The sequence below is a fragment of the Falco punctatus genome (genome assembly GCF_963210335.1).
Source record: "Falco punctatus genome assembly, chromosome: 7".
Classification (NCBI taxonomy): Eukaryota; Metazoa; Chordata; class Aves; order Falconiformes; family Falconidae; genus Falco; species Falco punctatus.
In genome coordinates, this window is record NC_137587.1 from 39,097,434 (window position 1) to 39,121,584 (window position 24,151).

The window sequence follows — 24,151 nt, forward strand, 5'->3', positions numbered from 1 at the left end:
AAATCAGATTAAGAAACATCATAGAACTTCTTTTGGACATAGAATTCAAAAAATGAATTAACACACAAGAGGGAACTTTCAACACACACACACGCGTGAATATTCAGTGTTATTTGGTAACCGACATCTTAATTTAAGAAATAATTGGTACTGGTCACCTTGTCATTTGGTTTCTTTCCATCACCGATATTTTCCAACAACCCCAGACTTCCTTCAGTATCTGCATAAGCAATTTGCTTGTGTTTGGGGTGCCACGCTAACCCACAAATTGTGTAATTTTTCTCATGTTGCATCCTGAAAAGAATATTTTTAAAAAATGCATTTTCAGTAAGCTTCTCAGTGCAGAAACCTCCCCAAGAGTTATTGTAAAAGTGGTAATCCATGTAACTTTTGTATGGAGAAAATCATTTAAGCTTTAAGCATATGATTTTGTTTGATTTTTAAAACAACAGCTTCCCGATACATGTAGAAAAGACAAAGTAATTCCCCAGCAGTCATCCATTCCAGAACCATCCAGTTATAAAAACAATATTCAGTTGTTTCTCCGGTACCAAACTGATGAGTTAATCCTCTATCTTTTCCACCCTTTATTCTCACAAAAAATCCTCCCATTTATTATTTACGGAATCTGACTTCAATTCTTAACAGAGGCGTTACAGTAACAATCATGTTTCTTACCCAAAATATTCAGACAGATTAATCATTCCTTCTCTTCTTCTCTACCTCACTTAATCATACTTTACTTTTTTTTCCTTTGTGAAAGAGAGATGCTTTAACTACCCAAATTAAAGTACAATTTGTCAGTTTGTCTGGTTTTGCCTACAGGTGAGGATGGCTAACTAATGTCTCTGCATTTCCCTCTTGCTCTAGAAAATACATCTTACTGCCAATGATCTTGGTTAGGGATGTGAGAAAAGTTTGTTTCCATCAAAACTATCCTTTAATCAATTATTAGATTAAAAAGTAATAAAATACATTTGCACACAGAAAACTATAGACTATGGAATTTGAACAAGATCCACATTCATGTCCTCTCCCTATTCTATTTCTGAGAATGTAATATTTCCAGACTGTTCTAGCTACGCAGAAAGGAAGACAGTGTATCACATGAATCAGAACATATTTCTATGCATACTGGATATGGTGGGGGAAGGCAAAACAATGCCACATTTCTACCTACCCCCAAGAGTTACACTCGTGTAGAAACTGCTTCCCTGTAGAACACTGAAATGATATGGCAGCCCTTGAATTCCCTTCAGCATGTGAACTGCAGTACTAGTTCCACACTTCACTTGGGCTGCACAAGAGAAAAGCCCTCTGCTTGCTTCCTCTGCTCAAACCTAGACTGAGCGGTGGCCCTGCCTCCCAGCATCACCCAGATCCACCACAGTCCTTCTGACCCATGTGCTTCGGCTCCCTCTCTGTGGGCATACTCCCAACCCCACCACCAGCTGGGAGACCATCTATGAAGCCAGGTAAACCATACTCTTCAACCTGAGACTTCATATGCAGTCTTCCAGGGTGCCTTTTGTCAGCAAAACGTTAGCAGAAAATTCACAGATTTGCCCTGTAAATCTCATTAAAGTTTTTCAAAAGGCAGCGTTCTGCATTTGCAAAAATAACTTTTATAGAAAAGATTTAAAAAATCCTATTTCAGGAAAAAACATGTACTTGGGGATTTACAGAACAACACTGAATACCTCTCTATGCACTCCTGGGTTTCCACATTCCACACCAGTATGTTCCCATCCACACTTGCAGCTGCCAGATACTGCCCACAAGGAGACCAGGCCACAACATTCAAGGACTTGGGGGGGGGGGGGCAAAAAAAGGAAAACATTACCACCAATGCACACACAGCATTCATATTGTGGAGTTTAAAACAGATATTCTGGAATAAAAAAAGTAATAATAATGATCTTTAACAAATCATATCTAGCCCCCCGTACTACAGCTAGCTTTAGGTAATTCTCCGCAAGAACCACTCTTTAAAGAGAGCGCACTTTTTGAGAAAATCCATGTTCTGTCATTAAACACTGCCATGAGGTTGAATAAAACCTTATTCTAGACACGCAGACAGTAGCATAGGGTATTTTACAAACTCAACAGTAAAATAGCTTTATTTTGAACTTAATACATTTCCATAAATTAAAATCCAAGACTGCGTTCTGTATCTTAACACCACTAGGAAAGTGGTCCTCTCTAACCCAAAGGTTGCTGAGTATATAATGAGGTCAAAGTAAAGAAGATGGCACAGTTAGGGCTACTAAGTAGCTAAATTTCAGTTTAATAAAATAGAGAGTGAACAAAACCTATATATTTAAAGCAATTTGTGAAAACAGATGTTCCTCAGCTGCAGTTAGTGACTCACCAGTAGACCCTAAAGATCTAGTGGGTTACTATAAATGAAAGAGGGGAACCAGAGCCACATAAAGATGTTTGACACTCATCTAGTATCTCTTGCCTTTTTTTCCAACATGAAGTAGCAGGATCAGAAATGAAATAGAAAATGCGAGCAATCGTTGACCAAGCTGTGGGGGGGCACAGCTGTAGTGGTAGGGAGGAGTATACTGTCCAGAAGATAACTTCTGACAGAGTAATGTTTAAACTAACATATAATTATAGAAGATTTAGCAAGCACCTGGCTAATATAACTACCTGTGTGATGGATTTATGTGATAGATCGAGTTGACTATCCCAGGTTCCTCTTCTGTATAGTTTAACAACTTTATCTACAGGAATTGCCAGCAACTGTTTAAAGGAAACAAGAATGAGACAATTTAGAACAAGTTACCTTTCAAACAGAACAAATAGTACAGCTCCTTCATTCAGAAGCATTAACAGTTGTGACTGCCTCAGCATTTTAATGGTTCTCTAGCATCCTAGCAATGCCAATTGAGAAAGTAAAGAAAGCTGAAGTAACTCGAATTACAAGGTACATTAATGCTTTCCACATGCAACATAGCAGAGCATGCCTGTTTTTATTTTAATCTTCATTTCTTTCTGGCAGAAACCCGAAGATAACGACAGCTGCACTATAAGGTTAGAAGTTCTTATTTATGGAACAGCTAACACACATATAAAAATAGTTAATGCTCTGAGCGCAAGGCTTACATTCTCCTTTTCCCTTCATCTCCAAACCTCTTATGATCAGGACACAGCTTCTCAATAAATCTAATTTGAATACCTGATTCCTGAAATAGCTCATTTCACCTTTCACAAAACCACATAATTGTTACTGCCTGTTTATATTTTAGGATTTGGATTTCTTCTAAAGACTTAAGGAACAATTTGCTTTGTAAGAGAAGCAAAACAACTACTTAAATTTCAAACAGGGGCGTGTGTGTAAAGAATTAGGCTAAAAATTTAAAGTATTTGATTTTATGCAATATGGATATTGAAACAATTTATACTGCAAGCAACATTCCCTTTTCCACAGAAACGTTATATATGTTATCATAGTGGCCAGGTATTTTGAAGGGTGGACACAGGAAGACAGACACAAAGGCCAAGTCTGGGAAACAAGATTATTCAGGTACGAACTGTGAAAAACACTGGAAAATACTCTTTAGAACCTGATACTGGAATGTCAATAAAGGATTAATAGGTTCTGCCATGTTATTATCACAGGCAAGAACAGAAGCCATAAAAAATGGCCAATATTCACTCAATTCCCTGTCATTTACTTCAAGTATAGCAGGACATGCCTCATGTCATATAGGTTTGTATTTATCTGCTCCTTCTTCCTCTCCCCTTCGCATCATCAGACGCTGCAGAGGTGTTCTAGGTTACACGCTAGAGACATCTATACAGCTATACTAACTCCCCAACCCATTTTGGTTAGTGATTCACACACAGTACTATTGCAGCAGTACATGCACACTAGACTTTAGTATGTGTCACCACCACCTTGAGTTGCAACAACCAGCTTTGCTCTTCAGGTGAAGAAAGAAGGGAAAAACTTCCTAAGGAAATATTTACAGAGCAAGATCACTAATAGGGCAAAGTTTACTTAAATTGGAAAAGGACTGAACTCCTTTGATGCTCTGTTGTGAGCGATTTTATTATCTCCCTCATGTACAATGTTCCTTCCTATTCAGCATAACATGACTGTTTAATGTTGGTTTGGGCTGACAGCTGAACTACTGCCAAACAGAGTCTGGAGCGTAAACAAGTAACCATTTCCAGGTTTTTATTGGTCCTAAAAACAAACTTCACCCCAAATATTTTCTTTAGTGCCAGGAGCTGCAATTTGGGCTTGCCCAGATCGAATTCTACTGCTGGACTCCTAAAGAGAAAAGAAGGATTAAGATGTGGCTAAAATAATGTCACTTACCTTCCCACTGCCAGGTTGCCAGCCAAGCCTGCATATTGATTTAGCACTTATCACATCATTACATTTCTGCAGCAGTGGCCAGCTTGTCGTGCATGTCTAAAAGCAAAATATCAAAAAAATGAGTTTTCTAGCTCTGTGAAAATCTACTGTACAGTAAAAATTCTTAAAGGAAAGTGTGGAAAAAAACTACAAAGGCTAAAAGATACACCATTTTTGGAACTGCAATAATCTCTTTCATCCAAATACAACACTGCCTTAAAAAACAAACTGAAAATACCTTGCCAACATAAAACTGAATCTATTTTAATGACAATACAACTACTTCTAACAGAAATAAGATCACAGAACTGATCTGTTTTTAATCAGGTACAGAACAAATGAGCTCTCATGTTTTTTGGTTAGAGAGAAATCTGGCCAAAATATATCTGACAAACCCAGATCAACTACAGCAAGGTGACACACATTAGCCTGAATCTCCCCACAGCAGTATAAAGAATGAAAGGATATATTCTCAAATTACATCACAGGTACACATATCATACTGCCACCACCTTGGGACACTGTTAATGTAATTTCCCCAAAAGGCACTGACTGTCAATCTGGAACACCAGATTTCACATTAGAAGCATGTTTTTAAAAAAAGTAGCAATCCACAAGTGCAGGGATACATTTTCAACTATACTTACAAGAATAATTCCACATGGATTCTTAATCCAGTCAATGGCATTTAGCAAAAATAATCCCACATGCACATGCAGAATTGCCTTACTAAAGCCTTCACCTGAAACCTTTTTCAAGTTCCTTAAGAGTTCCAAAGCGGAGACTAAATCTGATCCTCTCACTAAACCTGATTTCATAAAGGCCATGAACTATTTCAGCCAAATATTGCCAAGATGAGCCTTAAGACTGCATTTCTAACAAATTACATTCTTCAAACTGTGATTTACGTGGTCCTCCTGAGAAATTGTTTGTTTGTTGCGTCACAAAAAAGAGGAATAGCAAGCCCTTTGTCAATAGCTTGAAATCCATTCAAATCTAAAAGTCTGAAATACAATGAGCTGAACCTCAACTTCTTCAAGAACTAAGTACTTATGCCATAAATAGAGAGCAGGAGACACAGAAGCAACATTGTGTCCAAAGTCCCCTATCAAAGCAAAACGTTATCACTGGGCATCATTCTCAGGGATCCTGGAGCATGAAATATTATCTCTTCCTCATCTCAGGTCAAAGTAATCGTGTTCCTAACAAGACTAACCACCCAGATCTCTTACAAAAGAAAATACTGCGTAGTACCTCAGAGTGTTATTCCACCTTCACCACTCAACAAATAATTTTCAGGATTGTGGATTATTCCGCAGGAAGATCAGTAAAAACAAATAAAACCAAAATGCACCTAGATAGTTGCTTAACAAAATAAAAATCCTTCCTTAACCCTGAAAGCAGTGAGCTGAAATTGTGAAATAAGGAATCTGATGTCATTTGCTATCTTTACACAGAAATGTTGTTTCTGAATGGGCTGAGGACAAAATACACAATGTTGGCCAGTGAAGAAAGATGAACAGAAGAAATCAGGGATTGCACAGAACATAGCTACCCAGGCAACATTACATAATCACGCTTTGGAATTTCTCCCAGAAGTAGATAAAAGTATTCTGCAAAGGGTAGTTAGATTTCTTCCCCAAAAAGAAAACCCTGTTCCAGCAGGGTTATTTCAGTCCAGCTCTTCTTGCTGTGTGTGAAATCCTGGATTTCTTATAAAACACTTAACTTAGAAAGGCAGGCCTTTTACCTGATCTGCGATCTTCCATACTCTGACAGAACCATCACAGCTCGCTGATGCCTATGTAAGAGATTTTTGTAAACAAGTCAGTAATTAAAGACAGAGAAATTAATGCTACAAAATTTAAAAAATCCCAATAACAATGCTAGACACATATAACTAATTTTAAAAACAAAGCCTCCCTTGTATAAACCATTTTAAACTATAAACTTAATAACACTGTCATTTTGATAACCTTACTTGACTCCAAGCTACTGTAACTACAAATCCTCATACTTCAACCGAGCTGCTTATTTGCAAAAGAGGCTCAAAATTAATATTTTAGTAAGCCGTCTTTACGCCTCTAAAATCAGATCAGTATTAGATTCCAGAAGAACGTAGACAGTAATTGAGTACTAAAGTGAAGACTGTGTTCTCCTGGATGGCAGCAAGTTGTGACACACTCCATCATCAGCAAGATCAGCTGAAACAAAGTAGACCCATGTGCCCAGTCACTAAGGTTTTTTGTCGTTTTTTTTTTTTTTCTTGTAAAAAGTATGTATTCATTTTCTTCCCCAGGAAAAAGGAGATTCAAAGCAGAAAGTAATTGAGAAAGTGTTTTTACCAGATAAACATCCCTGGGGTCAAAAGACAGGCTTAAAACAGGAGCATCGTGTCCTCGGAAAGTTTTCTGCTTGCTGCTATCAGTCACCTCCACAACTTTGACCATAAAATCACTGCAGATCACAATGGCACAGACACAAAAGTATTCACATTGCTATTAATTAACAATGACAAACTATGTGTTTATGGCAATAAAAATTGGGCACTAACTATCTTTTGCAGAAGTTTGGCTCTCAACACTGTATGATCTAAGGGAAAATGAGAGTCTTGAGGCCTACTACAACAGGAGCAAGACCACACTATTTTTTTATCAGGACATAATTTTTGTTCATGTCAAAGTTCATAAAACATGGCTGCTCTTTGGAGATTATATTACGCACACATAGACCATATACCTGTTTAATATAGTATTCTATATGACGTAATGAAAACCTCTGCTTAGATACCAGAGAGCTGACTTAAGAACTATCTGTTGAATGGGACCGATATTCATTACTATAATTATATGGTCTTGTGGTTTAAAAAAAGATAGAGCAAGTAGTTTATTTTGCGATATTTTTAACAGGATTTTTAAGACCATTTAGTGTATCAGATACATTAACAGATTTCTTACAACTTTATTCCCTCCTCCAAAATTACAGACATTACTGCAGTTTAACTCAAAATATCAATGCCAAACTTCTAAGCCAAACAGCTCCCCAGACAATCTTTCACTACCACTCCCTCCCATATTTCATTGCAAGTCCCTCAGAGAGAAATTTAATTTTAGGACCTAATTCTGTAGGGTTAACCATTACTTTAACTGGTCAGAAACACAGCCTCAGTTTTGTCATCTAATGCTAACCCAACAGTCATAAAAGGCAGTCTATATTGTGAGACGACTACAATTACGTTAGGACTCTTAAACAATGCAATACAACTTTAAAGAAAAAAGAAACCAGGTGATACGATCTTTTTTGCTTATTTAAGAAGCCACACAACTATTTTTCAAATAGTTGATGTGAACTTTGGCAGCCAGTTGAATTGTTAAGCTCTCATATAAAACTGAAGTTTACAGACTTCATGCAAAAAATGGATAGACCTGAGACAACTGAAAGCAATTCTTTTTAGCTGCATTCCTTCATATCATGGCTGCCACTTTCTCCTCCAATGTTACAGAAGGCCTCATCGAGGGGTGGCTTCACAGCCTTCTGAGCCCTTTTTTCTAATAGGACAGCCCTGGCCAGGCTGTAGAAGTACTGGGGTTTTGTAAAAGTTTTAGAAACAGTAAAGTTTGCTGTCTGCCTAATCTCTCCAATCAAAGTCAGATCCCGGGGCAGAGCTGTTCTCTCAGAAACAAGTCCTGGCAAAGGGCCCAAACTCATGATTCCTGTCAGATTTAGAGTTACAGTGGTTACTGCCCCAGCTTCCAGCCTCCCAGTTTTGGTGTGGCTGGTATGTCTGCTCCACAGCTGCCAGAGTTCACAGTCCAGCATTTTCATCCATCCATAAACTTTCTAGTTCAATCCACACTTAGAAGAGTCAGGAACCAGATGCAATGCTCTGCCATCTCTACTGTGGAGGACAAATTCCAGTAGAGGCAAGCACACAGCCCGAGTTAGCTACAGCTGCCCAAAGAGTTCACCAAATCCAGTCAAGAATCACCTGAGCCTTAAAAAAACATTGCCTGCTTGCTCTTTTGCCATCTTTGTTAAAGGACTAGCACATATTATGTAAAAAACAAACATGCTGCCCTAAGAAAGTAACTAAAATACGCATTTAATTTCCCTCAGGTGAGTCTTGCAACTGTCATCTGTTATCATTTGGCAGAACGGTGATGATACTTGTGCCAGAGAATGAGTCAAAGCTCACACATATTAGAACCCATCTAACTTTTGCATGTGTATATACTCTGCAGCACCATGATCCTGAACAGTCAGAACGTTATCTTTAGCACACAGTAACAAAATCCTTGATGCAATGAGATCCATATGGGTGAACACTTATGTTTATGCATTACAGGACTAAAAGCTGAAAAGATTCACAGCTCCTAAAGAAATGGAATTATTTCACACCTGATTTCCATTTAAAATTATTTGGTGGATCAAACATCTCTCAGAGCATTGTTTCCTAAAGTCCTTTTCATTGCTTTCTTCCCCTCCACCCCAGAAGGCATTCTGCAATACTTGAAAACCCTCAGAGGTATGTGGATTGGTAAAAGTCAGCATGATTTTGAACAGCAGCAATGGTTTCCCTTGTCACGCACAGATTACCTGGATCCAGCAGCAATTTTGGTACCATCACTATTAAAGATGACGTGGTTTGCGTTCATGGTGAAACGAGTAAGGATACCATCTGGAGCTCCTTCAGGAAATGTGTGTATCTGAACAGTATTGTTCGATACTGCTGTGATCAGTCTTCCATTCTAAAAACAAAATCCATCATAAAATTTGTTAGTTTTAACACATTTATGCCCATGGAGCCAAAAAAATTGCTCTAATGTTCCAAATATTTGGGCAGATTAACTTTAGCAGCTCCAAAGGAGGTCTGACAGCCAGAGTAGTAGGGGAAATGCTCTTTAACTTTTATTTCTTCCTCCAAAATACAGACAAACACAGCGACTTTAAAACTTTATCACTTTAACCAAATTATTAAAAACTAGAAAAATTGTGCTCTTACTTGCAATCTTGCAGAAACACACTGCTAGATTTAATACAACTCCAGTTGCTTCAGCAGATTTAAAACTCATTATGCTAACTCTATGGCAATTTACTGCATCAAGACGTTCCCTATTCGTATCTTTCCTAAAATAATGAATGCTCTAAGTCACTAACAAATTTCAAAGAGAACTGTCTGATCTTCTTCTGGTGGATAAAAAAATTCACTCCTCTTACATAGGCAAGAAAGCTCTTGCAACAGAAAGAATCTTGCATCCTATTTCGATTAATACGCTGCAGTACCAGGAGAGGGCACCCTTGGACTGATCTCAGTTAAATGCCACCAGGGAGAAGTTCATGAACTATAGCTTAGTTCTTTTCAGAAAACAGAAGGCAGATGTCTACTAAAATTGAATCCAGATTAAAAGAAGTGTAAATAAATATCCCATACTTGGAAAAGTAATATCACTTCAAGTGGCAATACTATTCCTCAGTTGTATGTAGCAGTAAGTTTTTTAAATATATTAAAAAATATGCCTTTTTTCCTTGAGGGTTTTACTGTTTGGGTTGCAGGGTATGCAGGTGTTGCTTTTTAAGTTGCCTAAAGTTACAGTAAAAATCCTGAAGATAAAGCAGCAGCTAGCTAAATAACCTAACTGAATAAAAGGTGAGATTTATTACCTAGATTACACTGACATTTCAGATCAGTTTCTCATGAGTTTTCAGTAAAGAAGAATAATTTTTGAAATAAGATTTCCTGAAGTCTCACACAGTGTTCTTAATCTCACTGTTTAAAAAAAAAAAAACTCTCAAACCTAAAAGCACTTTACAATCAACTTAAGAGCACAGGATTTTTCCTACTGGTGTCAAAAACTAAAACAAGGATTTCCCTTGTCTATTCATTAATAGTTTTAGCAATTTCTGGCTCTGCCACTGATTTGCTAAGAGAACTCATTCAAGTCACCTTGCTTGGTTTGTGAAAGGATAAGTAATACAATGAAAATCAACAGCAGAATACCCTAAGAATCAATGATGAAAATAGATCATACAGGTATTGAGGAACAGATATATGAAGTATATTAAGAGGAATATAAGAAAGAGGTTTCACTTAAGGCAGCAGTCCTGAATAAGGCTTCAAATTATTATTATTTTTAAAATCCAACACATGTATGTTAATTCTCATTTATTTCCTCTCCCATACTGCTCTCCAAAATCACAAGTAGTTGAAAAACAGTTTTAAAATGTTCCTTTATCACTGCAAAGTTAACTACTTCTGAAGAACTGATGTAGACTTCTGGAATTCTTTTTTTCTACAATTACCACAAAGACAACATTTTAGACCGTCTATTACTAATGTAAGAAAACAATAATGGTACATAAAGGAAATACTGTGAGAATCCTCAAGCTAAATGCATGAACATGCACAGTAAAAAAAAATATTTTCTGTTATACAAATTCATATAGGTAACTTATCTGCCCTGTTATTACAAATAATGACTTCTGCAAGATATAGTAAAAGGAACTGCTCGAGCATGAAAACAAACAGAGCAGGTTATGCTTCAAACACCAGCCGGTCGGACTACAAAACTGCCTCTAATCAGCATTCTCACAAACTCTTACAACTTATGTAAGCAAGAATCCTGTTCTCTTCTGACTTTTAGGACAGTGGGTCAGCCGCATCTTTGGGCTAAATGACGACTTTGAGAGCAAAATATCGATCAACTACGAAAACGTATTACCAAAGCATCACCAGACACAGACTTTGTGAGAGCAATTTTTGATTAACATAGATTAGGATTTTCTTAAAACAGGCGCACATAAAACAGCCTCATGGCTCTTTTTCCTAATTCTTGATGATCATCACATCTTACTCTTGGAAACATTCTGCAACTCACATTGTGAGAAAACACTGAAAGCCTAAAAAGTTCACTGTATAATTAGCTTAATCTGCTGGATTTGTTCCTCAGAAAGGAGATCAAAGTCAGAAATGAGTATAACTGAATTTGAAGGAAGTGGGGGGGAGGAATATTACAGAAGCATAGTGCAAGGATTAATTCCCCTACAATCCTGTACGGGATAAAATGAATTGTGAGAAGTATTCTTGATTTATATAAAATATTTAATTTAGTTATAATATTAAAAAATCTGTAGACACTTTTAATCATTTAAATTTCCATGTATTTCAGAAAATTATGTTTTCAATACTACTTCAACGTTTTCACTTAGACACAAAGGTAGAATACGTTCATATGCTCAAATTTAAATACCTGCTGTTCATTAAACAGCATTCAATTTACTTTTTCCATACATTAATCTGAAGACAAATATCGACATATTCCACATACAGACTGAAGTGCGCTACATACAGTATTATTCTTGCCTTTTTCTGCATATTATCCCACTATATGTTTAACATTACCCACATAAGCAGCATTCCTAAGCTTGAAAATCCAGCATCTGTACAGTCACGTTGTATCACCACCAGCACGACACAACTTTGAGGAGTTCTGTTAATGACAATACCTTTAGAGCGCATGAATAGGCCTTTTCTCCCACAGTAATGGACTTTGGATCGTCATCATCCAGGTTTTCCCAAATCCTAACATCTCCATCGCTGCCACAAGTTACAATGCAGCTGTAGAAAAACAGGATTTGTTAGCATTCAGGAATGGAAACGACAGGCACTGTGCCTTTCCATCCCAAAACAAACATGTTACTCAAGTGTTAAGTGTTGGGTTTTTTTTTTTTTAAATTGAAACACAATACATGCTATGCAATGCAGCAAATAAACATAACTGATTTAAGTAACCTACAAAACATGGGGAAAAAAAGTAATGTCTGGTAGAGTAACACAGTACCTTGAGTCTCTGATAAGTACCCAGGCCTGGCACTCATCTGAACTGACCCTTAGATATTACCGGTCAATCCATTTGATCCAGGACCTACAGCAAATTTTTCAAAGGACTTAATCAGCACCAATTTCTCTAAGAACTGGGCATTTAATTGCTTCTTAAGACTTTGAAAACTTACCTTCCAGCTGATTACAAGGTTGAGGGCAAAACTAAGAGTGTTAATACATACTTGACTGAAGTTTAAAAGGCTTAACATGTAGGACTGGGCACACAGAACCCTTAAAAACAGTTAATATGGAATTCAAGTTTGCTGGAGTTAACGTTCACAATTTTAATGCAATAAACAATAACTTGAAGTCACAGAAGTTTAATTAATGACATCATCAAGCCTTGTATTTCTTTTTCCAAAGTTCTTTGCAGACCCAAAAAATTCTAATTATACAACAAAATGTTACCAAGCCAGTGGTGAAGCTGTGATGTTGCTGCTCTTGGTTCTATAAGGCCTGTACTTTGACAGCAACACAACATTGTGTTGTTATTGACTGTATTGATGCTGGAGAGTCCAGCGGTAGTGGACCAATGATACTTGGCAGAGGTGTCTGCATCCTTTTTCAAACATTTACATTGTAACAGTAAACAAGGCTTTTTGTGGTTTCGAGGGCTTGTTATTAGACTAACTCTTAGAAAGTAGTCTTTGTACCAAGGCTAACGAACTAAAGAAAGGAATAGGAGAAGACAGACTTAAACCATACTCAATATGTAAGACTTACCCCTTGAGCTCATTTTGAGGGGCTTGTTTTCTGGTTTATCAATGAAAAGGTAACGGCAAATATGTAGTTTATATTTAAACATTGAAGTACAAGAATAAGAAGAAAATATAACAAGCCAAATACTGGATTTCTTCAACTATATTTTTAATTTTGTAGCGTGTATGTTAACATATGTGCTCCCACACTGACTACACCGATTACTGCTAGATTATACGAAGTCACTCTTATAAAAAGTGCACATGAATTTTTTATATATACACATACATACTATATATATATGCACTTATATGTATATATGCTTATGTTTAAGTTACATATCAATCACTCCAAAAACATGTCATACAGCCAGTTTTCAACACAGGCAAAACCCAGCGGATCTCCCAGACCAAGCTAGCCCATGAATCCACCCCAGTACCTCCTGCCGCAGTGGCTGGTACGGAAAGTCCCGGGAAAGCAAGAGACGGGAACACCATCGCCCCACCAGGCTGGGCCTTACCCTGGTCCCCAGGAATGAGGCACTTACCTCCCAGTGTCATCGAAGCAGACGTCCGTGTGGCCCTCGGTGTGGCCATATCGCATAGGCTTTTGTGTGGACGGCATCTTCGCTTTCACCTGTTTATGGTGGACAAGAGAGGAGCAATAAGAGAAGCTTCGGAAAGAGCCTCAGAGGCAGGGCGAGGTCAGAGCTGCTGGGACCCTCACCCCCCCACACTCGCTGGCTGGGCTGGGCACACGGGGCTCAGCCACTGGCCTCCCCTGGCTCGGCCTAAGCGGATTATAGCCGGGCCGGGGCTGGACACAGAGCCGGCACCTCCTCACGTCGGAGGGGCTGCCCGTGGAAGCGAACCGCGGAAGCAAAAGGGCGGAAACAGGGGGTTAGCGGGGAGGCGGGGGTCTGTCCCTCAGGCAGGCCGAGCCGAGCCAAGCCAAGCCAAGCCGAGCCGAGCCGAGCAAGGCCAGGCAACGCGGCGCAGCGCAGGCCCCCGCCGGGCCCTGGAAGGGACCCCCCTCCCCGTCAGAGGCCGCGGCCCCCCTGCTGCCCGCCGGGGCCAGGCCAGGCCAGGGCAGGCCGGAGCCGCGCCGCCTTCCCGCCCGCTCACCGCGCCGCTCCCGCCGCCCGCTTCGAGCCTTCCCGCGCCCGGCCCCGGCGCCCAGCCCGCCCCCAGGGCCGGGCCTGCCCCGTCAGAGCCCGGGGCGGGGCTGCGCGCAGGCGGGGCTGGGGCCGGCCCCGGCCGGCCGGCAGAGCGAGGATGGCGGCGGCAGGGGCGGCCGGGGCCGCCTCGCAGCAGTTGCGCTCCGGCGGGTGAGGGGAGCCGGGGCTGCCGCCGTCTCACCCCGGCTGCCGCCTCCGGGAGCCCGCGCACCGGTGGCCGCGGAGGTGCCGGCGACCTTCCTCCTCCTCCCGCCGTCACCCCCGCGCCTCGTCTGCTGCGGGTCAGGCCGCCCTGCCCGGCTGAGGGAGCGGCTTCCCCGGGGAGGGCAGCGCCGCCGGCCGCTCCCTCCGGACGATAGTAAGTTGGGGTCGGGAGGAGCCGGGCCGGCGGGCGGCGGCTGAGGCGGTGCCAGGCGGGGTCTGCGCCCCTGCCCGGGGGCGGGCTGGGTCCCCCTGCCCCGCCGCTTCAGTGGAAACCTACGCGTGGGTGCGCGCCCGCTGTGTGTCTGGCCTCGCGTATAACGTGCCTATACGTGCACCCTATATACCTGCGCGTGCCTGTTCGATGACAGTCCCTCGGGAGGCAGAGGAACGGCGAGGGAAGCCCCCGCGGGGGGCAGTGCCCTTCGGCCCCCGCTACGGCACGGTGCTGCCCGGCGCCGGCTGCGGGGCCCGGCCCCTTGGAGATCGTTCTGGTAATTACGGAATTATTCGGTAATTACAGCCAGCCCGATGCGTGTGCTAGATAGAGTTGACAGCGGTTGTTAGTCAGGTAGCAACGGCGCTGCAAAAATCATTAAGCTTTCATGTGCTGAAAAATAGGAAGAAAGCACCGTGGTTTGTTTTTTGAAGGACAAAAAATGTTAGAGCTCGACGTACCTGAAATAAGGAGGAAAAAAAAACCAAATCAAACCAAAAAACCAAACCGTATTTATCTGTTTTGCCTTTATGCAGCTTTAATGATCTGGCCCAGTTTATTCCTGCTTCTAAGAAAAATTGCTTCCAGGCAAAACGCTTTTATGTTTGGTTTTGCTCTGCAGCAGCGATCGGTGGCTGGGGTGAGCAGAGCAATGTATTTATATGGGGAATGTGGTGGGGTTCTCTTAACAGTCACATTGTTGGTACTTTCATGAATGAGTAAGTGACAGGATTACAAAGCAGTACACTTCTTTAAAAAAAAAATAAATAAAAGCCCAGATTTCATTATTAAACCTCCTGGAAGCTGTGTGGAGACATGTTTTCCATGGGTGTATCCTGACATATTTCAGTAAATCGTGATTTCTGGTGAGGATAACGTGTTCTAGCAAAATGGTTCGAGCTGAACCGCTTATCAGCTGAGTGGGAAGACCAAGCTATTCTTACTGCAGCCTTGTTGCAAGCTGCTGCCTGGGATGGAGACAAATGCATGTCAACTGTATTTATTTTTCTTTATTATTTTAATTTGCAGAAACTGTCATACAAACTGCACCTAAAAATTTTTGACAATATAAAAGCTGTTTTAAGTTCAGTTCCACATAACAGTTACATTCATTGCCTGGGGGTGCTGCCTGCTGGGATGATTCTTTGAACAGCATGGGAAAACTGGGGGGAGGTTTTTCGGGGAGTGGGGGGAATCCCATGGTCACTTGGCCAAGGGACTGCAGGCCCTGTGGCTTTGTCGTGTCCAAAGTGGCACGGCGTCAAATGCAGTTATTCTGTCAATCCGATCGGGAACTCAACCTGCTGCTGACTCAATTAATAGGTGTAAGCGGCTGCGAGTGGAGCGGAAGGGTGGGAGCCAGGAATAGCGCTGCTCTCCTGTCCGTTTCAGGGTGGAGCACGAAGTGTTGGTCATGGACCATAACGCTTTTACTGATTTAGTCCTTGAGAGGCTGCTGCGGGCTGCCAAGCGCTGCATGTTGTCTCTCCTTCAGCAGAGGAGCAGAGTTCCGTTAAAGCGGTAGGCACTAGCAGCCCTCACCTTTGGCACCTGCTTGCAGATCACTTCCACGTCCGGGCTGTGAGTAAAATAGCTCCAGTGTTGGGGTTCTGTGGGCATGGCTGCATGCCCCCTTCCTCCTACGCTTCTGAGGGTATACAGACCCGGGCTGAATCAAGGATATTTCCAAGGAAGAGATATTGTAGGTTGCCATTGGTACCTTTAGATGGTCACTTCCTTTTGTGTCTATGTGATTATTGCTTTAATTTGCTGGAAATGTCTCTGGAGTCAAGCTTAGGTATTTTTGGACGGTATCATAAATCAAAATAACTGTAGTCAAAACTGAAAAAAATAATTTAGGATGGAGGAATTGAGACTTAATGTTATCCTTAATAGGTTGGGCTTTTTTCCAAAATAAGTCAGTAACAGCTCAACTTCAGTGGAAGGTCAAGTTTTAAAATGCGGTCTTGTGGCCAAAATCTAATTGGGTGAAATTAATGAAAACAGCATGTGACTGGTGAGATTTTATTTTAAATAACTTCTATGTAAGTTGAAAGAAAAAAGGACTCCAGTTTGTTGTGGCTTGCTCTTTTCTGTCAAGATTTTATCAGCTCTAGAAGAATACCAATTTCAATAACAATTCTAAAATTGATTTATTGTTCTTTGTGCGAGTCTCCTTTTCTTGTTTAATTGGAGGCATAATACAGCGATGTCTTGGCTTTTGTGTACTTGGACAGAAAACTTCCAAAGTACTTCCTCGTGCAGTGTGGGAGCACCAGAGAGGTGGTAGGACCTCCGTCCTCGGAGATTTTCAGGACGTGACCAGAGCATGCTGTGGCTCCCCTGAGCCCACACTGGCAGCAGTCCTGCTCCAGGCGGGAAGGAGGGCTGGAGACCCCCCACCATCTGCTTCTTCATTATACTAAAAGGGAAGCAGCTTGACCAAGAGGACTTGGAGGTACTGGGCTAGGGGCAAGGATCCAGCAGCTTAGGACCTAAACATCTAGTTTAAGCAATTCAGCATTTATTGAATAAATTAAAAAGGTCTGTCCAGTTACGTGTTTGATTCTGTTGAAGTTAGAGAGTATTTGCTGCTGATTTAATTAGGCATATGGTGAGGCTGTAACTGTCTTATCACAGTTGTTGGTTGCAGCCCACCTCTGGCTAGGAGGTAATACTGTTATTGTCTCCAAATAGCTACTAGGGATCACTTTTCTTTTGGGCTTGAAGTCTTAGTGTTGAGGCTTCAGTGCCTGAAAGAAAAAGCATCTTGTGCAGCCATCTGCACCCCCCCTCTGAGAGACAGGCCTCTGAAGGAAGGAGCTGTGCACTTAACAAAAACAACAACAAAAACCACCTAGCTCTCTGCTTGTCCTCAGGGACTGTAAGCTGTGACAATGTTGGATAACCTTGAACTACAAGCTGGATCCCATGGCCTGAAGTGAACCCTGCTTATCCCTGCACGATGTTTTATCTTTTTGCTTAGGGGGAAGAGTTTCAAGCGTAAGGGTTTTGTCAAATCTGCCTGCTTCTGAGATGCTTAAGGTATCTCCGTGTAGAAGGCGGCTTTTGTAAGCAGGAGGCTAATTACATCTACCAAAAGGACCTCAGAACTGATGTGTGTAAGCTGCACCATGCTGGATTCCTCCATTTAACCTTGCCCTGTAGGGAAAAGTACACTCTATCATCCCTGTCTTTTATCCTTGCCCTGCTCTCCTGCTCTTTCAGTTGTGCTTCAGCCATTAATGGATGTGCAGTACACAGCGTTTCCCTTGGACATTTGCAGTGAAAGGAAGAGCTGGTTTATGGTTTAGGATAGCCTTAAGTGGTAATACAGCACTGAATGCCTTGCTGCCCTTTATGCCTTTTTCTTTCCAACACCTAAATTATTTTTGGTCCCCATTTTATTGATGGGGCTGTGAATCACAGACTCGGAAGGATATGAAGGCATGACCCCTTACTGTAAAGGCAAGCAGTGGATTTGAGCACCTACATACGCTGTGGCTGATGCGTGTTTCAGAAGGCAGCTTGCCCGTGAGCACACGGATGTTTGTAACACATTTGGAAACCGAGATTTTGTCTTCTGAGTCACAAGCTGACCACTGAATCATCCTTTGCTCTTCATTCACAAGGTCAAGTTCAAACCTGGCTTTAGTAGGATGACATCCCTTTTTCTGCATTTATTCCATGCTTTTTTCACAGGTCTAGTGTTATGTCGGATTAGCAATTACTGCTCTGACGTGGCAGACTTGGCGCCTCGGTTCCAGCAGCCTTCAGACCCCAGGGAAACGGCTCTCTGTGTTGCTGGCTAATGGTGCATGTCTTACAGTATCACGTGCTGTTTCTCTAGTTTAAGTTTCAGGGTTCAGGTACCACTAATGATTCACAATAGAAGAAAGGTACAAAGTAGAAGGTGGCTTTACAGTTAACACAACAACAACCCAGAAATTACATAAAAGGTTAAACATATTTCAGTTGCAAGGCTGAAGTTAGGAGATAACAGGTCTTTTCAGCACTTTTGGTATTGTTTGTTTTGCAGTTTTTAATTAAAAGCCCATATTCTGCATATTCTTATTCATTATATGTGCTGGATGTGCAGAATAAGATAATTGAAGGTTTCAAAAGCAATTACAAACTGTCATATCCTAATTTTTAAGTACTTGACTTGGCAGCCTCAATGATATTTCTCTGTCCAATTAAAAATCCCATATAGAGAGAGTTAATGTATTTTACCACAGGGTAAATCTAGAATAACTTTTTGTCTTCAGATTATCACCAGCGTAAATGAGACTGCTTTTTCCCCACTTTTTTAATTGTGGAGAAAATTCAGTGCTCCAGTTGTTTCTGGCTGAAGATGAAAAATATCGATGTTACAAAAGCAATCAATGAATCTTGGTCTAAATAAAGGTGTATTGGGTCTCCTATACAAATGTTGCCTTTCTCCTATCTGCATTGCATCCTGCAATGTTTTCACTGAAAAGTGGTTTGCAACATACTGAGAGAAGAAAAGGCAATTTTTATTTTAATCTTTGATATGTAATTGCTGGAATATAGACCCTGTTCTGTGATTCCACTTGGTACCGGTGAGGTACTCTTCATCTAGATTGCTCTAAAGCCAATTTTTTTCCAACATATTTGCAATATTTAACCTATCTTACCCTCATTCTGCATTTCTGCATCTTCCTTCTTTCCCTCCCTTGTCTTTTTCCCCACAGCTCTCAGGTTTCTAGGTTGTAATAAGGGCTACAATGTCAAAAATTCCTGGGTGAAAGTTACATCTGGGATGCATTTGGCCCACAGATTGCACATAAGCCTTTTGGCACGGCAGTTTTATTCTTTTATTGAAAGCAGAGGCTAGAACTCGGCCTGCGCAGCCCCGGGGGACCACAGAGGGGTTGTGTCATGATGGCTAATCCTGATGAGGAGAATGGATTGAATGGAAAAAGGAAGTGGATGCCCTTTTCTTTTCCTGCTTAGTATTTACCATGTCAATTAGGATTTTTTTCAAAAAAACCCACCACAACAAAAAAAACACAGCCAAAAAAACCCACTGAAACAGAGGAGCTGTACTTCCTTTTGGTGTAAAAGCATCATGGTACATGATGGGAAATATTTCTACATTCTGCCATGCCTCAGGAGAACATAGCATACATAACATATTGCTATCTATGTACCTTGAAAAAATTCTGCTCTGCTTTCAACTGAGTAATCAAAGGAGGATTTTTTTTTCCTTTTTCAAAGCGTAACATTCAAAAGGAAACTTCTTATCTATTTGAGGATTCAGTACGCTTTTGGAAACAAAAGAGAATGAAATCAGCAACCGTAGGTCTCAGAGCAACACTGATTTTAATAATGTAAACTTTCTTCTCTAATGAGTAATAAGCAGTTCCATCTTTCACGGCCTTTTAAAATTGCTTTTAGTAAGGGACTGGATTGTTTTAATCCTTTTCAGTATGTAAAGCCCCAGATATTTCAATCCCTTAGGGGCTCAGTATTTTCTAGCTCCATTTGAAAAGGCAGAGGAAAACAGCTTTCAGAAATTGCTGGAATCTGTGACTGATATAATATAATTATATTTTTTTTTATCCAGAAAGTGACCCAAAAGTGTCAGTTAAGAAAAAGATCTCTGGCATCCCACCCTGTGGATTAGTAGCAAACAGGCATATCTTCTAGGTACAGTAGCTCTTTGTACTCTGACCTACTTGTTTCTGTTCTGGCTTGTTCCTTCTTGAAAGGTTATTTGGAAGAGATGCGGAATGTGCTCAATAAACAGCTAAAGCAGTATCACCTGCCACATGAAGGGCTGCCCTTTAAAATGGACCCTAGTACCATAGGAATGCCAACACCTAAAACTCTGCTCTGCTATATGTGGTCAGAATGGATACTCTAAAAATATGTAAGATGGTTTATTCTGGAGGATGCTTTTCCAGGGGAGGGTTGAGAGACCCTTGTCCAGGATCAGACTGGTATCTATGGGGTGTACTAGTGAATTCAGCTTGATCATATTATTTTTCAATTGTTGCTGTTGTCCTATATACACCTGCATTGGTCTTGTGTTGTGTGCAACTGTTAACTTAGCTGTGTTTTTTTTTTCTTAGATATTTCCAGAAAGTGCCTTGAGGAAGCTCCCATATGTAGAAAAACCCTACAAAGAAACACAGTGTGCTTTCTGGCAACTTGTGAAGTAAAGCTGTCAAAATGGCAGAAAATAAGGACAGTAATATTAAAAACGCAGATGTGAGACCCAAAAGCAGCCGGAGCAGAAGTGCAGACAGAAAGGATGGTTATGTCTGGAGTGGAAAGAAGCTTTCCTGGTCAAAAAAGAGTGAGCATTGTTCTGATGCTGAAACAGTAAGTGCTGCAGGAAGATCAGGGACTAATTTAAGGAGCCAAGAGAGGAAGTATAGCTGCTCGTCTATTGAGCTGGATCTAGACCATTCGTGCGGTCACAGGTTTTTAGGCCGGTCTCTCAAACAGAAGCTGCAAGATGCTGTGGGTCAGTGCTTTCCCATAAAGAACTGTAGCAGTCGGCACACCTCAGGACTGCCATCAAAAAGAAAAATTCATATCAGTGAGTTAATGCTAGATAAGTGTCCTTTCCCTCCACGCTCGGACCTAGCTTTTCGGTGGCACTTGATCAAAAGACACACAGCCCCTGTAAGTCCAAAAGCAGAGGACTGGATTATTGCTGATTTATCTCAGCATGAGGAAAGGGAGGATCAGCTGCGAGACGATGGGATTGCCAACGGAGGAGCGGACTCTCCCTCCCAGTCCTGCGACTTTACTGACAGCAGTTCCTCTAGGGGTGATTCAAGGTCTGAGTTGGTTACAGGTAAGGTGGTAAGGGGCAGTAAAGATGAGAGCGATATGGACTCCGATGACGAAGTTATAACACTGTGCACAAGTTCTAGAAAAAGAAACAAGCCCAAATGGGAAACAGATGATGAGCTTCTACGGATGGAAACGCCTCCAAAATACCATACGCAGATTGATTATGTCCACTGCCTAGTCCCAGACCTCCTCCAGATCAATAACAATCCCTGCTACTGGGGAGTCATGGATAAATATGCAGCTGAGGCGCTGCTAGAAGGAAAGCCAGAGGGAACATTTTTGTTACGAGATTCTGCCCAAGAAGACTATTTGTTTTCTGTGAGCTTCAGGCGCTACAGTCGTTCCCTCCATGCGCGGATAGAGCAGTGGAATCACAACTTCAGCTTTGATGCCCATGATCCTTGTGTCTTCCATTCTCCTGACATCACAGGACTCCTAGAGCACTACAAAGATCCAAGTTCCTGTATGTTCTTTGAACCACTTTTATCCACTCCACTAAACCGGACTTTTCCTTTTTCTCTTCAGCATATATGTAGAACGGTTATTTGCAACTGTACAACTTACGATGGTATTGACGCGCTTCCCATTCCTCCATCGGTGAAGCTGTACCTGAAGGAATATCATTATAAGTCAAAAGTTAGAGTACTCAGGATTGATGTACCAGAGCAGCAAAACTAGAAAATATTTTTATGAAAGAATGAAATTGTCTCTAAACAGACAAATAGTATGTTCAGTCTTTCTTCCTCCTAGGTTGTTTTTTTTTAATAGCAATTTGATTTTCTTTTCTTTTTCTGCAGATTATTTACCACCCAAACTAGCCTCTGTCTTAAGGCTTTTTTATCCAAATGTACTTTGAGTCTTCCCAGCTCTCTTTTTTTTAGAAATTATATTCATTGTGGGCTTTTGGTACTGTTCCCAGACTAGAGTTTTACAGAATTTCAGGTAGGCTTTCTGGTATTTCTATAGATGGATAGTCTTTAGATCTAAAAATCCTAAAAATCAGTTTTGAACTTGATCTGTCTTTTCTATATTGTAATTTACATATGTTGCTGACATGTTTGAAATAATGCACTGTTAACTAAAGATTGACTTGTCTGTATTTTCTGCATTTCTTTTAAAATGAGTGCTCTAGCCTCTGTGTGTGCGTATGTCCGTCCATATCTAATACAGTAAATTCATCAGTCTATTTGTAACATTACTATTCCTAGCAAAATGAAGTTTGAAAGAGGATATGATCTTTCTATAAATATATCAGGGGACTAAACACCAGGGAGAGGAAAAACAATTCAAGTTAAGGACAACACTCAGTACAGGAACAAACATGTACAAACTAGTCATGAAAAGATTTTGGTTGGAAGAGAGGAAGGCTCATCATCATCAGAGCAGCAGGCTTCTGGAGCAGCTTTTCATTTTGTGTCTTAGCAGTAAAAAGCAAACTAGTCATAAACTGGGATTTGATCCGTGCCTGGAAAGGAGAATGATATAGATACTTATGGTAGATGGGGCTTGGACTTGGTAACTCTGTGTTACTATTTCATTATATGAAATACTCTGTTTTCACTCTAGGACCTGCTGCTTCTTAAATGATACAGCATGGGGTGGAAGGGTGAGAAGGAAGATACTTCCCTAAAAATCTGCGTATTAAACTATCTGGTCTTGCATGGTTGATCCTGAGGTGATGATTAATAACTTTCCTACGTTGTTAGTGGGAGGGTTGTTTTTTTAATAACTATAGTTAGAAAAAAAAGTGTGCAGATTTTTCTTACAACGTGAAGCATTTGGTCGAATGGCCTGCTGCCAAATTCCATGTACGGGAAACCCATGCATGGATAATGCTTCTAAAAGCATTACTTACATTACACGGATAGGCAGATCTGCTGCTGAATTATTGGTGAAATCCCCACGAGACTCAGTGGATCTGGGTTCAGGCAAGAAACTCCATTGCTTTCCATGCCGGCTTCAGGGTGCAGCTCCGGGAGGTGCAGGAGTGACCTACGGCTCTGTGGTCTTCATTTGTATGTGCTTTATCTCCTTTCACAAAACTGGGGCCATAACAACTCTGCCAAAAGTAGGTGAGATGATGGAACTACAACCACTGCACTGCTTCCTCTCCTTTGATCACAGGGAGCGTTTGTTTCCTCTTGAAATTCTTTTGAAACTGAGACCCCAAGCCTGCAGAATTAAAAATCAGTTTAATCTCATGCATGCAAAAGATCTTATAAAAAAATCGGTAGTTACCCGTGTGCGTGAGGTCATGTTTGTGTGCAGGCTAGGAGCAGCAGAGCGCAGTGCTGTAGAGTCTCACTCTGAGACTGTAGACTCAGATTAAGCAGTTTTTCTATTTGAATCTTTTAATTTCATCTTGTACAGAATCCTATGGATTTGTGGACATCAAATCCGTCCTGCAAGCTGGGTACTCGGGAGTTACCAAGGAGGCTTTGCCATGCAACTCCACAGGGGACCTGCTACCCTGCCCTTGCCCAGCCCTCGAGCAGAGAAAACCCTTTCCACTGAACTGCTGTCACTATGATGATGTAAACAGATTTCCAGGGACATCTGCTTAGAGACCAGCCCATTTGTTTTCACTGTGTTTTAAATAGGTTTTGAACCAAAGTCTCCAGGGAGAAAATGCTAACACATCAATCTATCGCATTGCACACGGATGAATATGCTACAGGACAAACTCTCAGCTGCTATAAATCAGCGTGGCTTTATTGATACGCTTATAACAGCTTATACCAGCTGAGATTCTCCCTCCTCCATATGCAAATG

General features: G+C 41.1%; 2 protein-coding genes across 5 annotated transcripts in view; one reads left to right on the forward strand and one right to left on the reverse strand.

Moving 5' to 3' along the window:
* WDHD1 (WD repeat and HMG-box DNA binding protein 1) overlaps window positions 1–14,162 on the reverse strand; it is a 29,928-nt gene extending 15,766 nt beyond the window's left edge. The window contains exons 1-10 of the mRNA XM_080394382.1: window positions 14,078–14,162; window positions 13,501–13,589; window positions 11,879–11,990; window positions 8,972–9,123; window positions 6,721–6,832; window positions 6,126–6,176; window positions 4,337–4,432; window positions 2,659–2,751; window positions 1,701–1,807; window positions 159–294 (exon numbers count right to left, since the gene is read on the reverse strand). Of these exons, the coding sequence (XP_080250508.1) occupies window positions 159–294; window positions 1,701–1,807; window positions 2,659–2,751; window positions 4,337–4,432; window positions 6,126–6,176; window positions 6,721–6,832; window positions 8,972–9,123; window positions 11,879–11,990; window positions 13,501–13,577 (936 nt within the window). The 5' untranslated portion in view covers window positions 13,578–13,589; window positions 14,078–14,162. The remainder of the gene's footprint in view (window positions 1–158; window positions 295–1,700; window positions 1,808–2,658; window positions 2,752–4,336; window positions 4,433–6,125; window positions 6,177–6,720; window positions 6,833–8,971; window positions 9,124–11,878; window positions 11,991–13,500; window positions 13,590–14,077) is intronic.
* A 50-nt stretch (window positions 14,163–14,212) lies between these two features.
* On the forward strand, window positions 14,213–22,510 carry SOCS4 (suppressor of cytokine signaling 4). 4 transcript variants are annotated; one of them, XM_080394411.1, is made up of 3 exons: window positions 14,213–14,488; window positions 20,139–20,221; window positions 20,647–22,510. In XM_080394411.1, the coding sequence occupies exon 3, from the start codon at window positions 20,747–20,749 to the stop codon at window positions 22,055–22,057; it is 1,311 nt and encodes a 436-aa protein (XP_080250537.1). In that variant the 5' UTR covers window positions 14,213–14,488; window positions 20,139–20,221; window positions 20,647–20,746; the 3' UTR covers window positions 22,058–22,510. The 4 variants fall into 4 exon arrangements, with proteins under 4 accessions (XP_080250537.1, XP_080250535.1, XP_080250536.1 ...); XM_080394409.1 differs by lacking the exon at window positions 20,139–20,221; XM_080394410.1 differs by lacking the exon at window positions 20,139–20,221 and having other exon boundaries at window positions 20,657–22,510.
* The last annotated feature ends 1,641 nt before the right edge of the window (window positions 22,511–24,151 follow it).

What these genes read in the sequence shown, in the direction of transcription:
- SOCS4 (XM_080394411.1), top strand. Translation starts at nt 20,747, where the DNA reads ATGGCAGAAAATAAGGACAGTAATATTAAAAACGCAGATGTGAGACCC.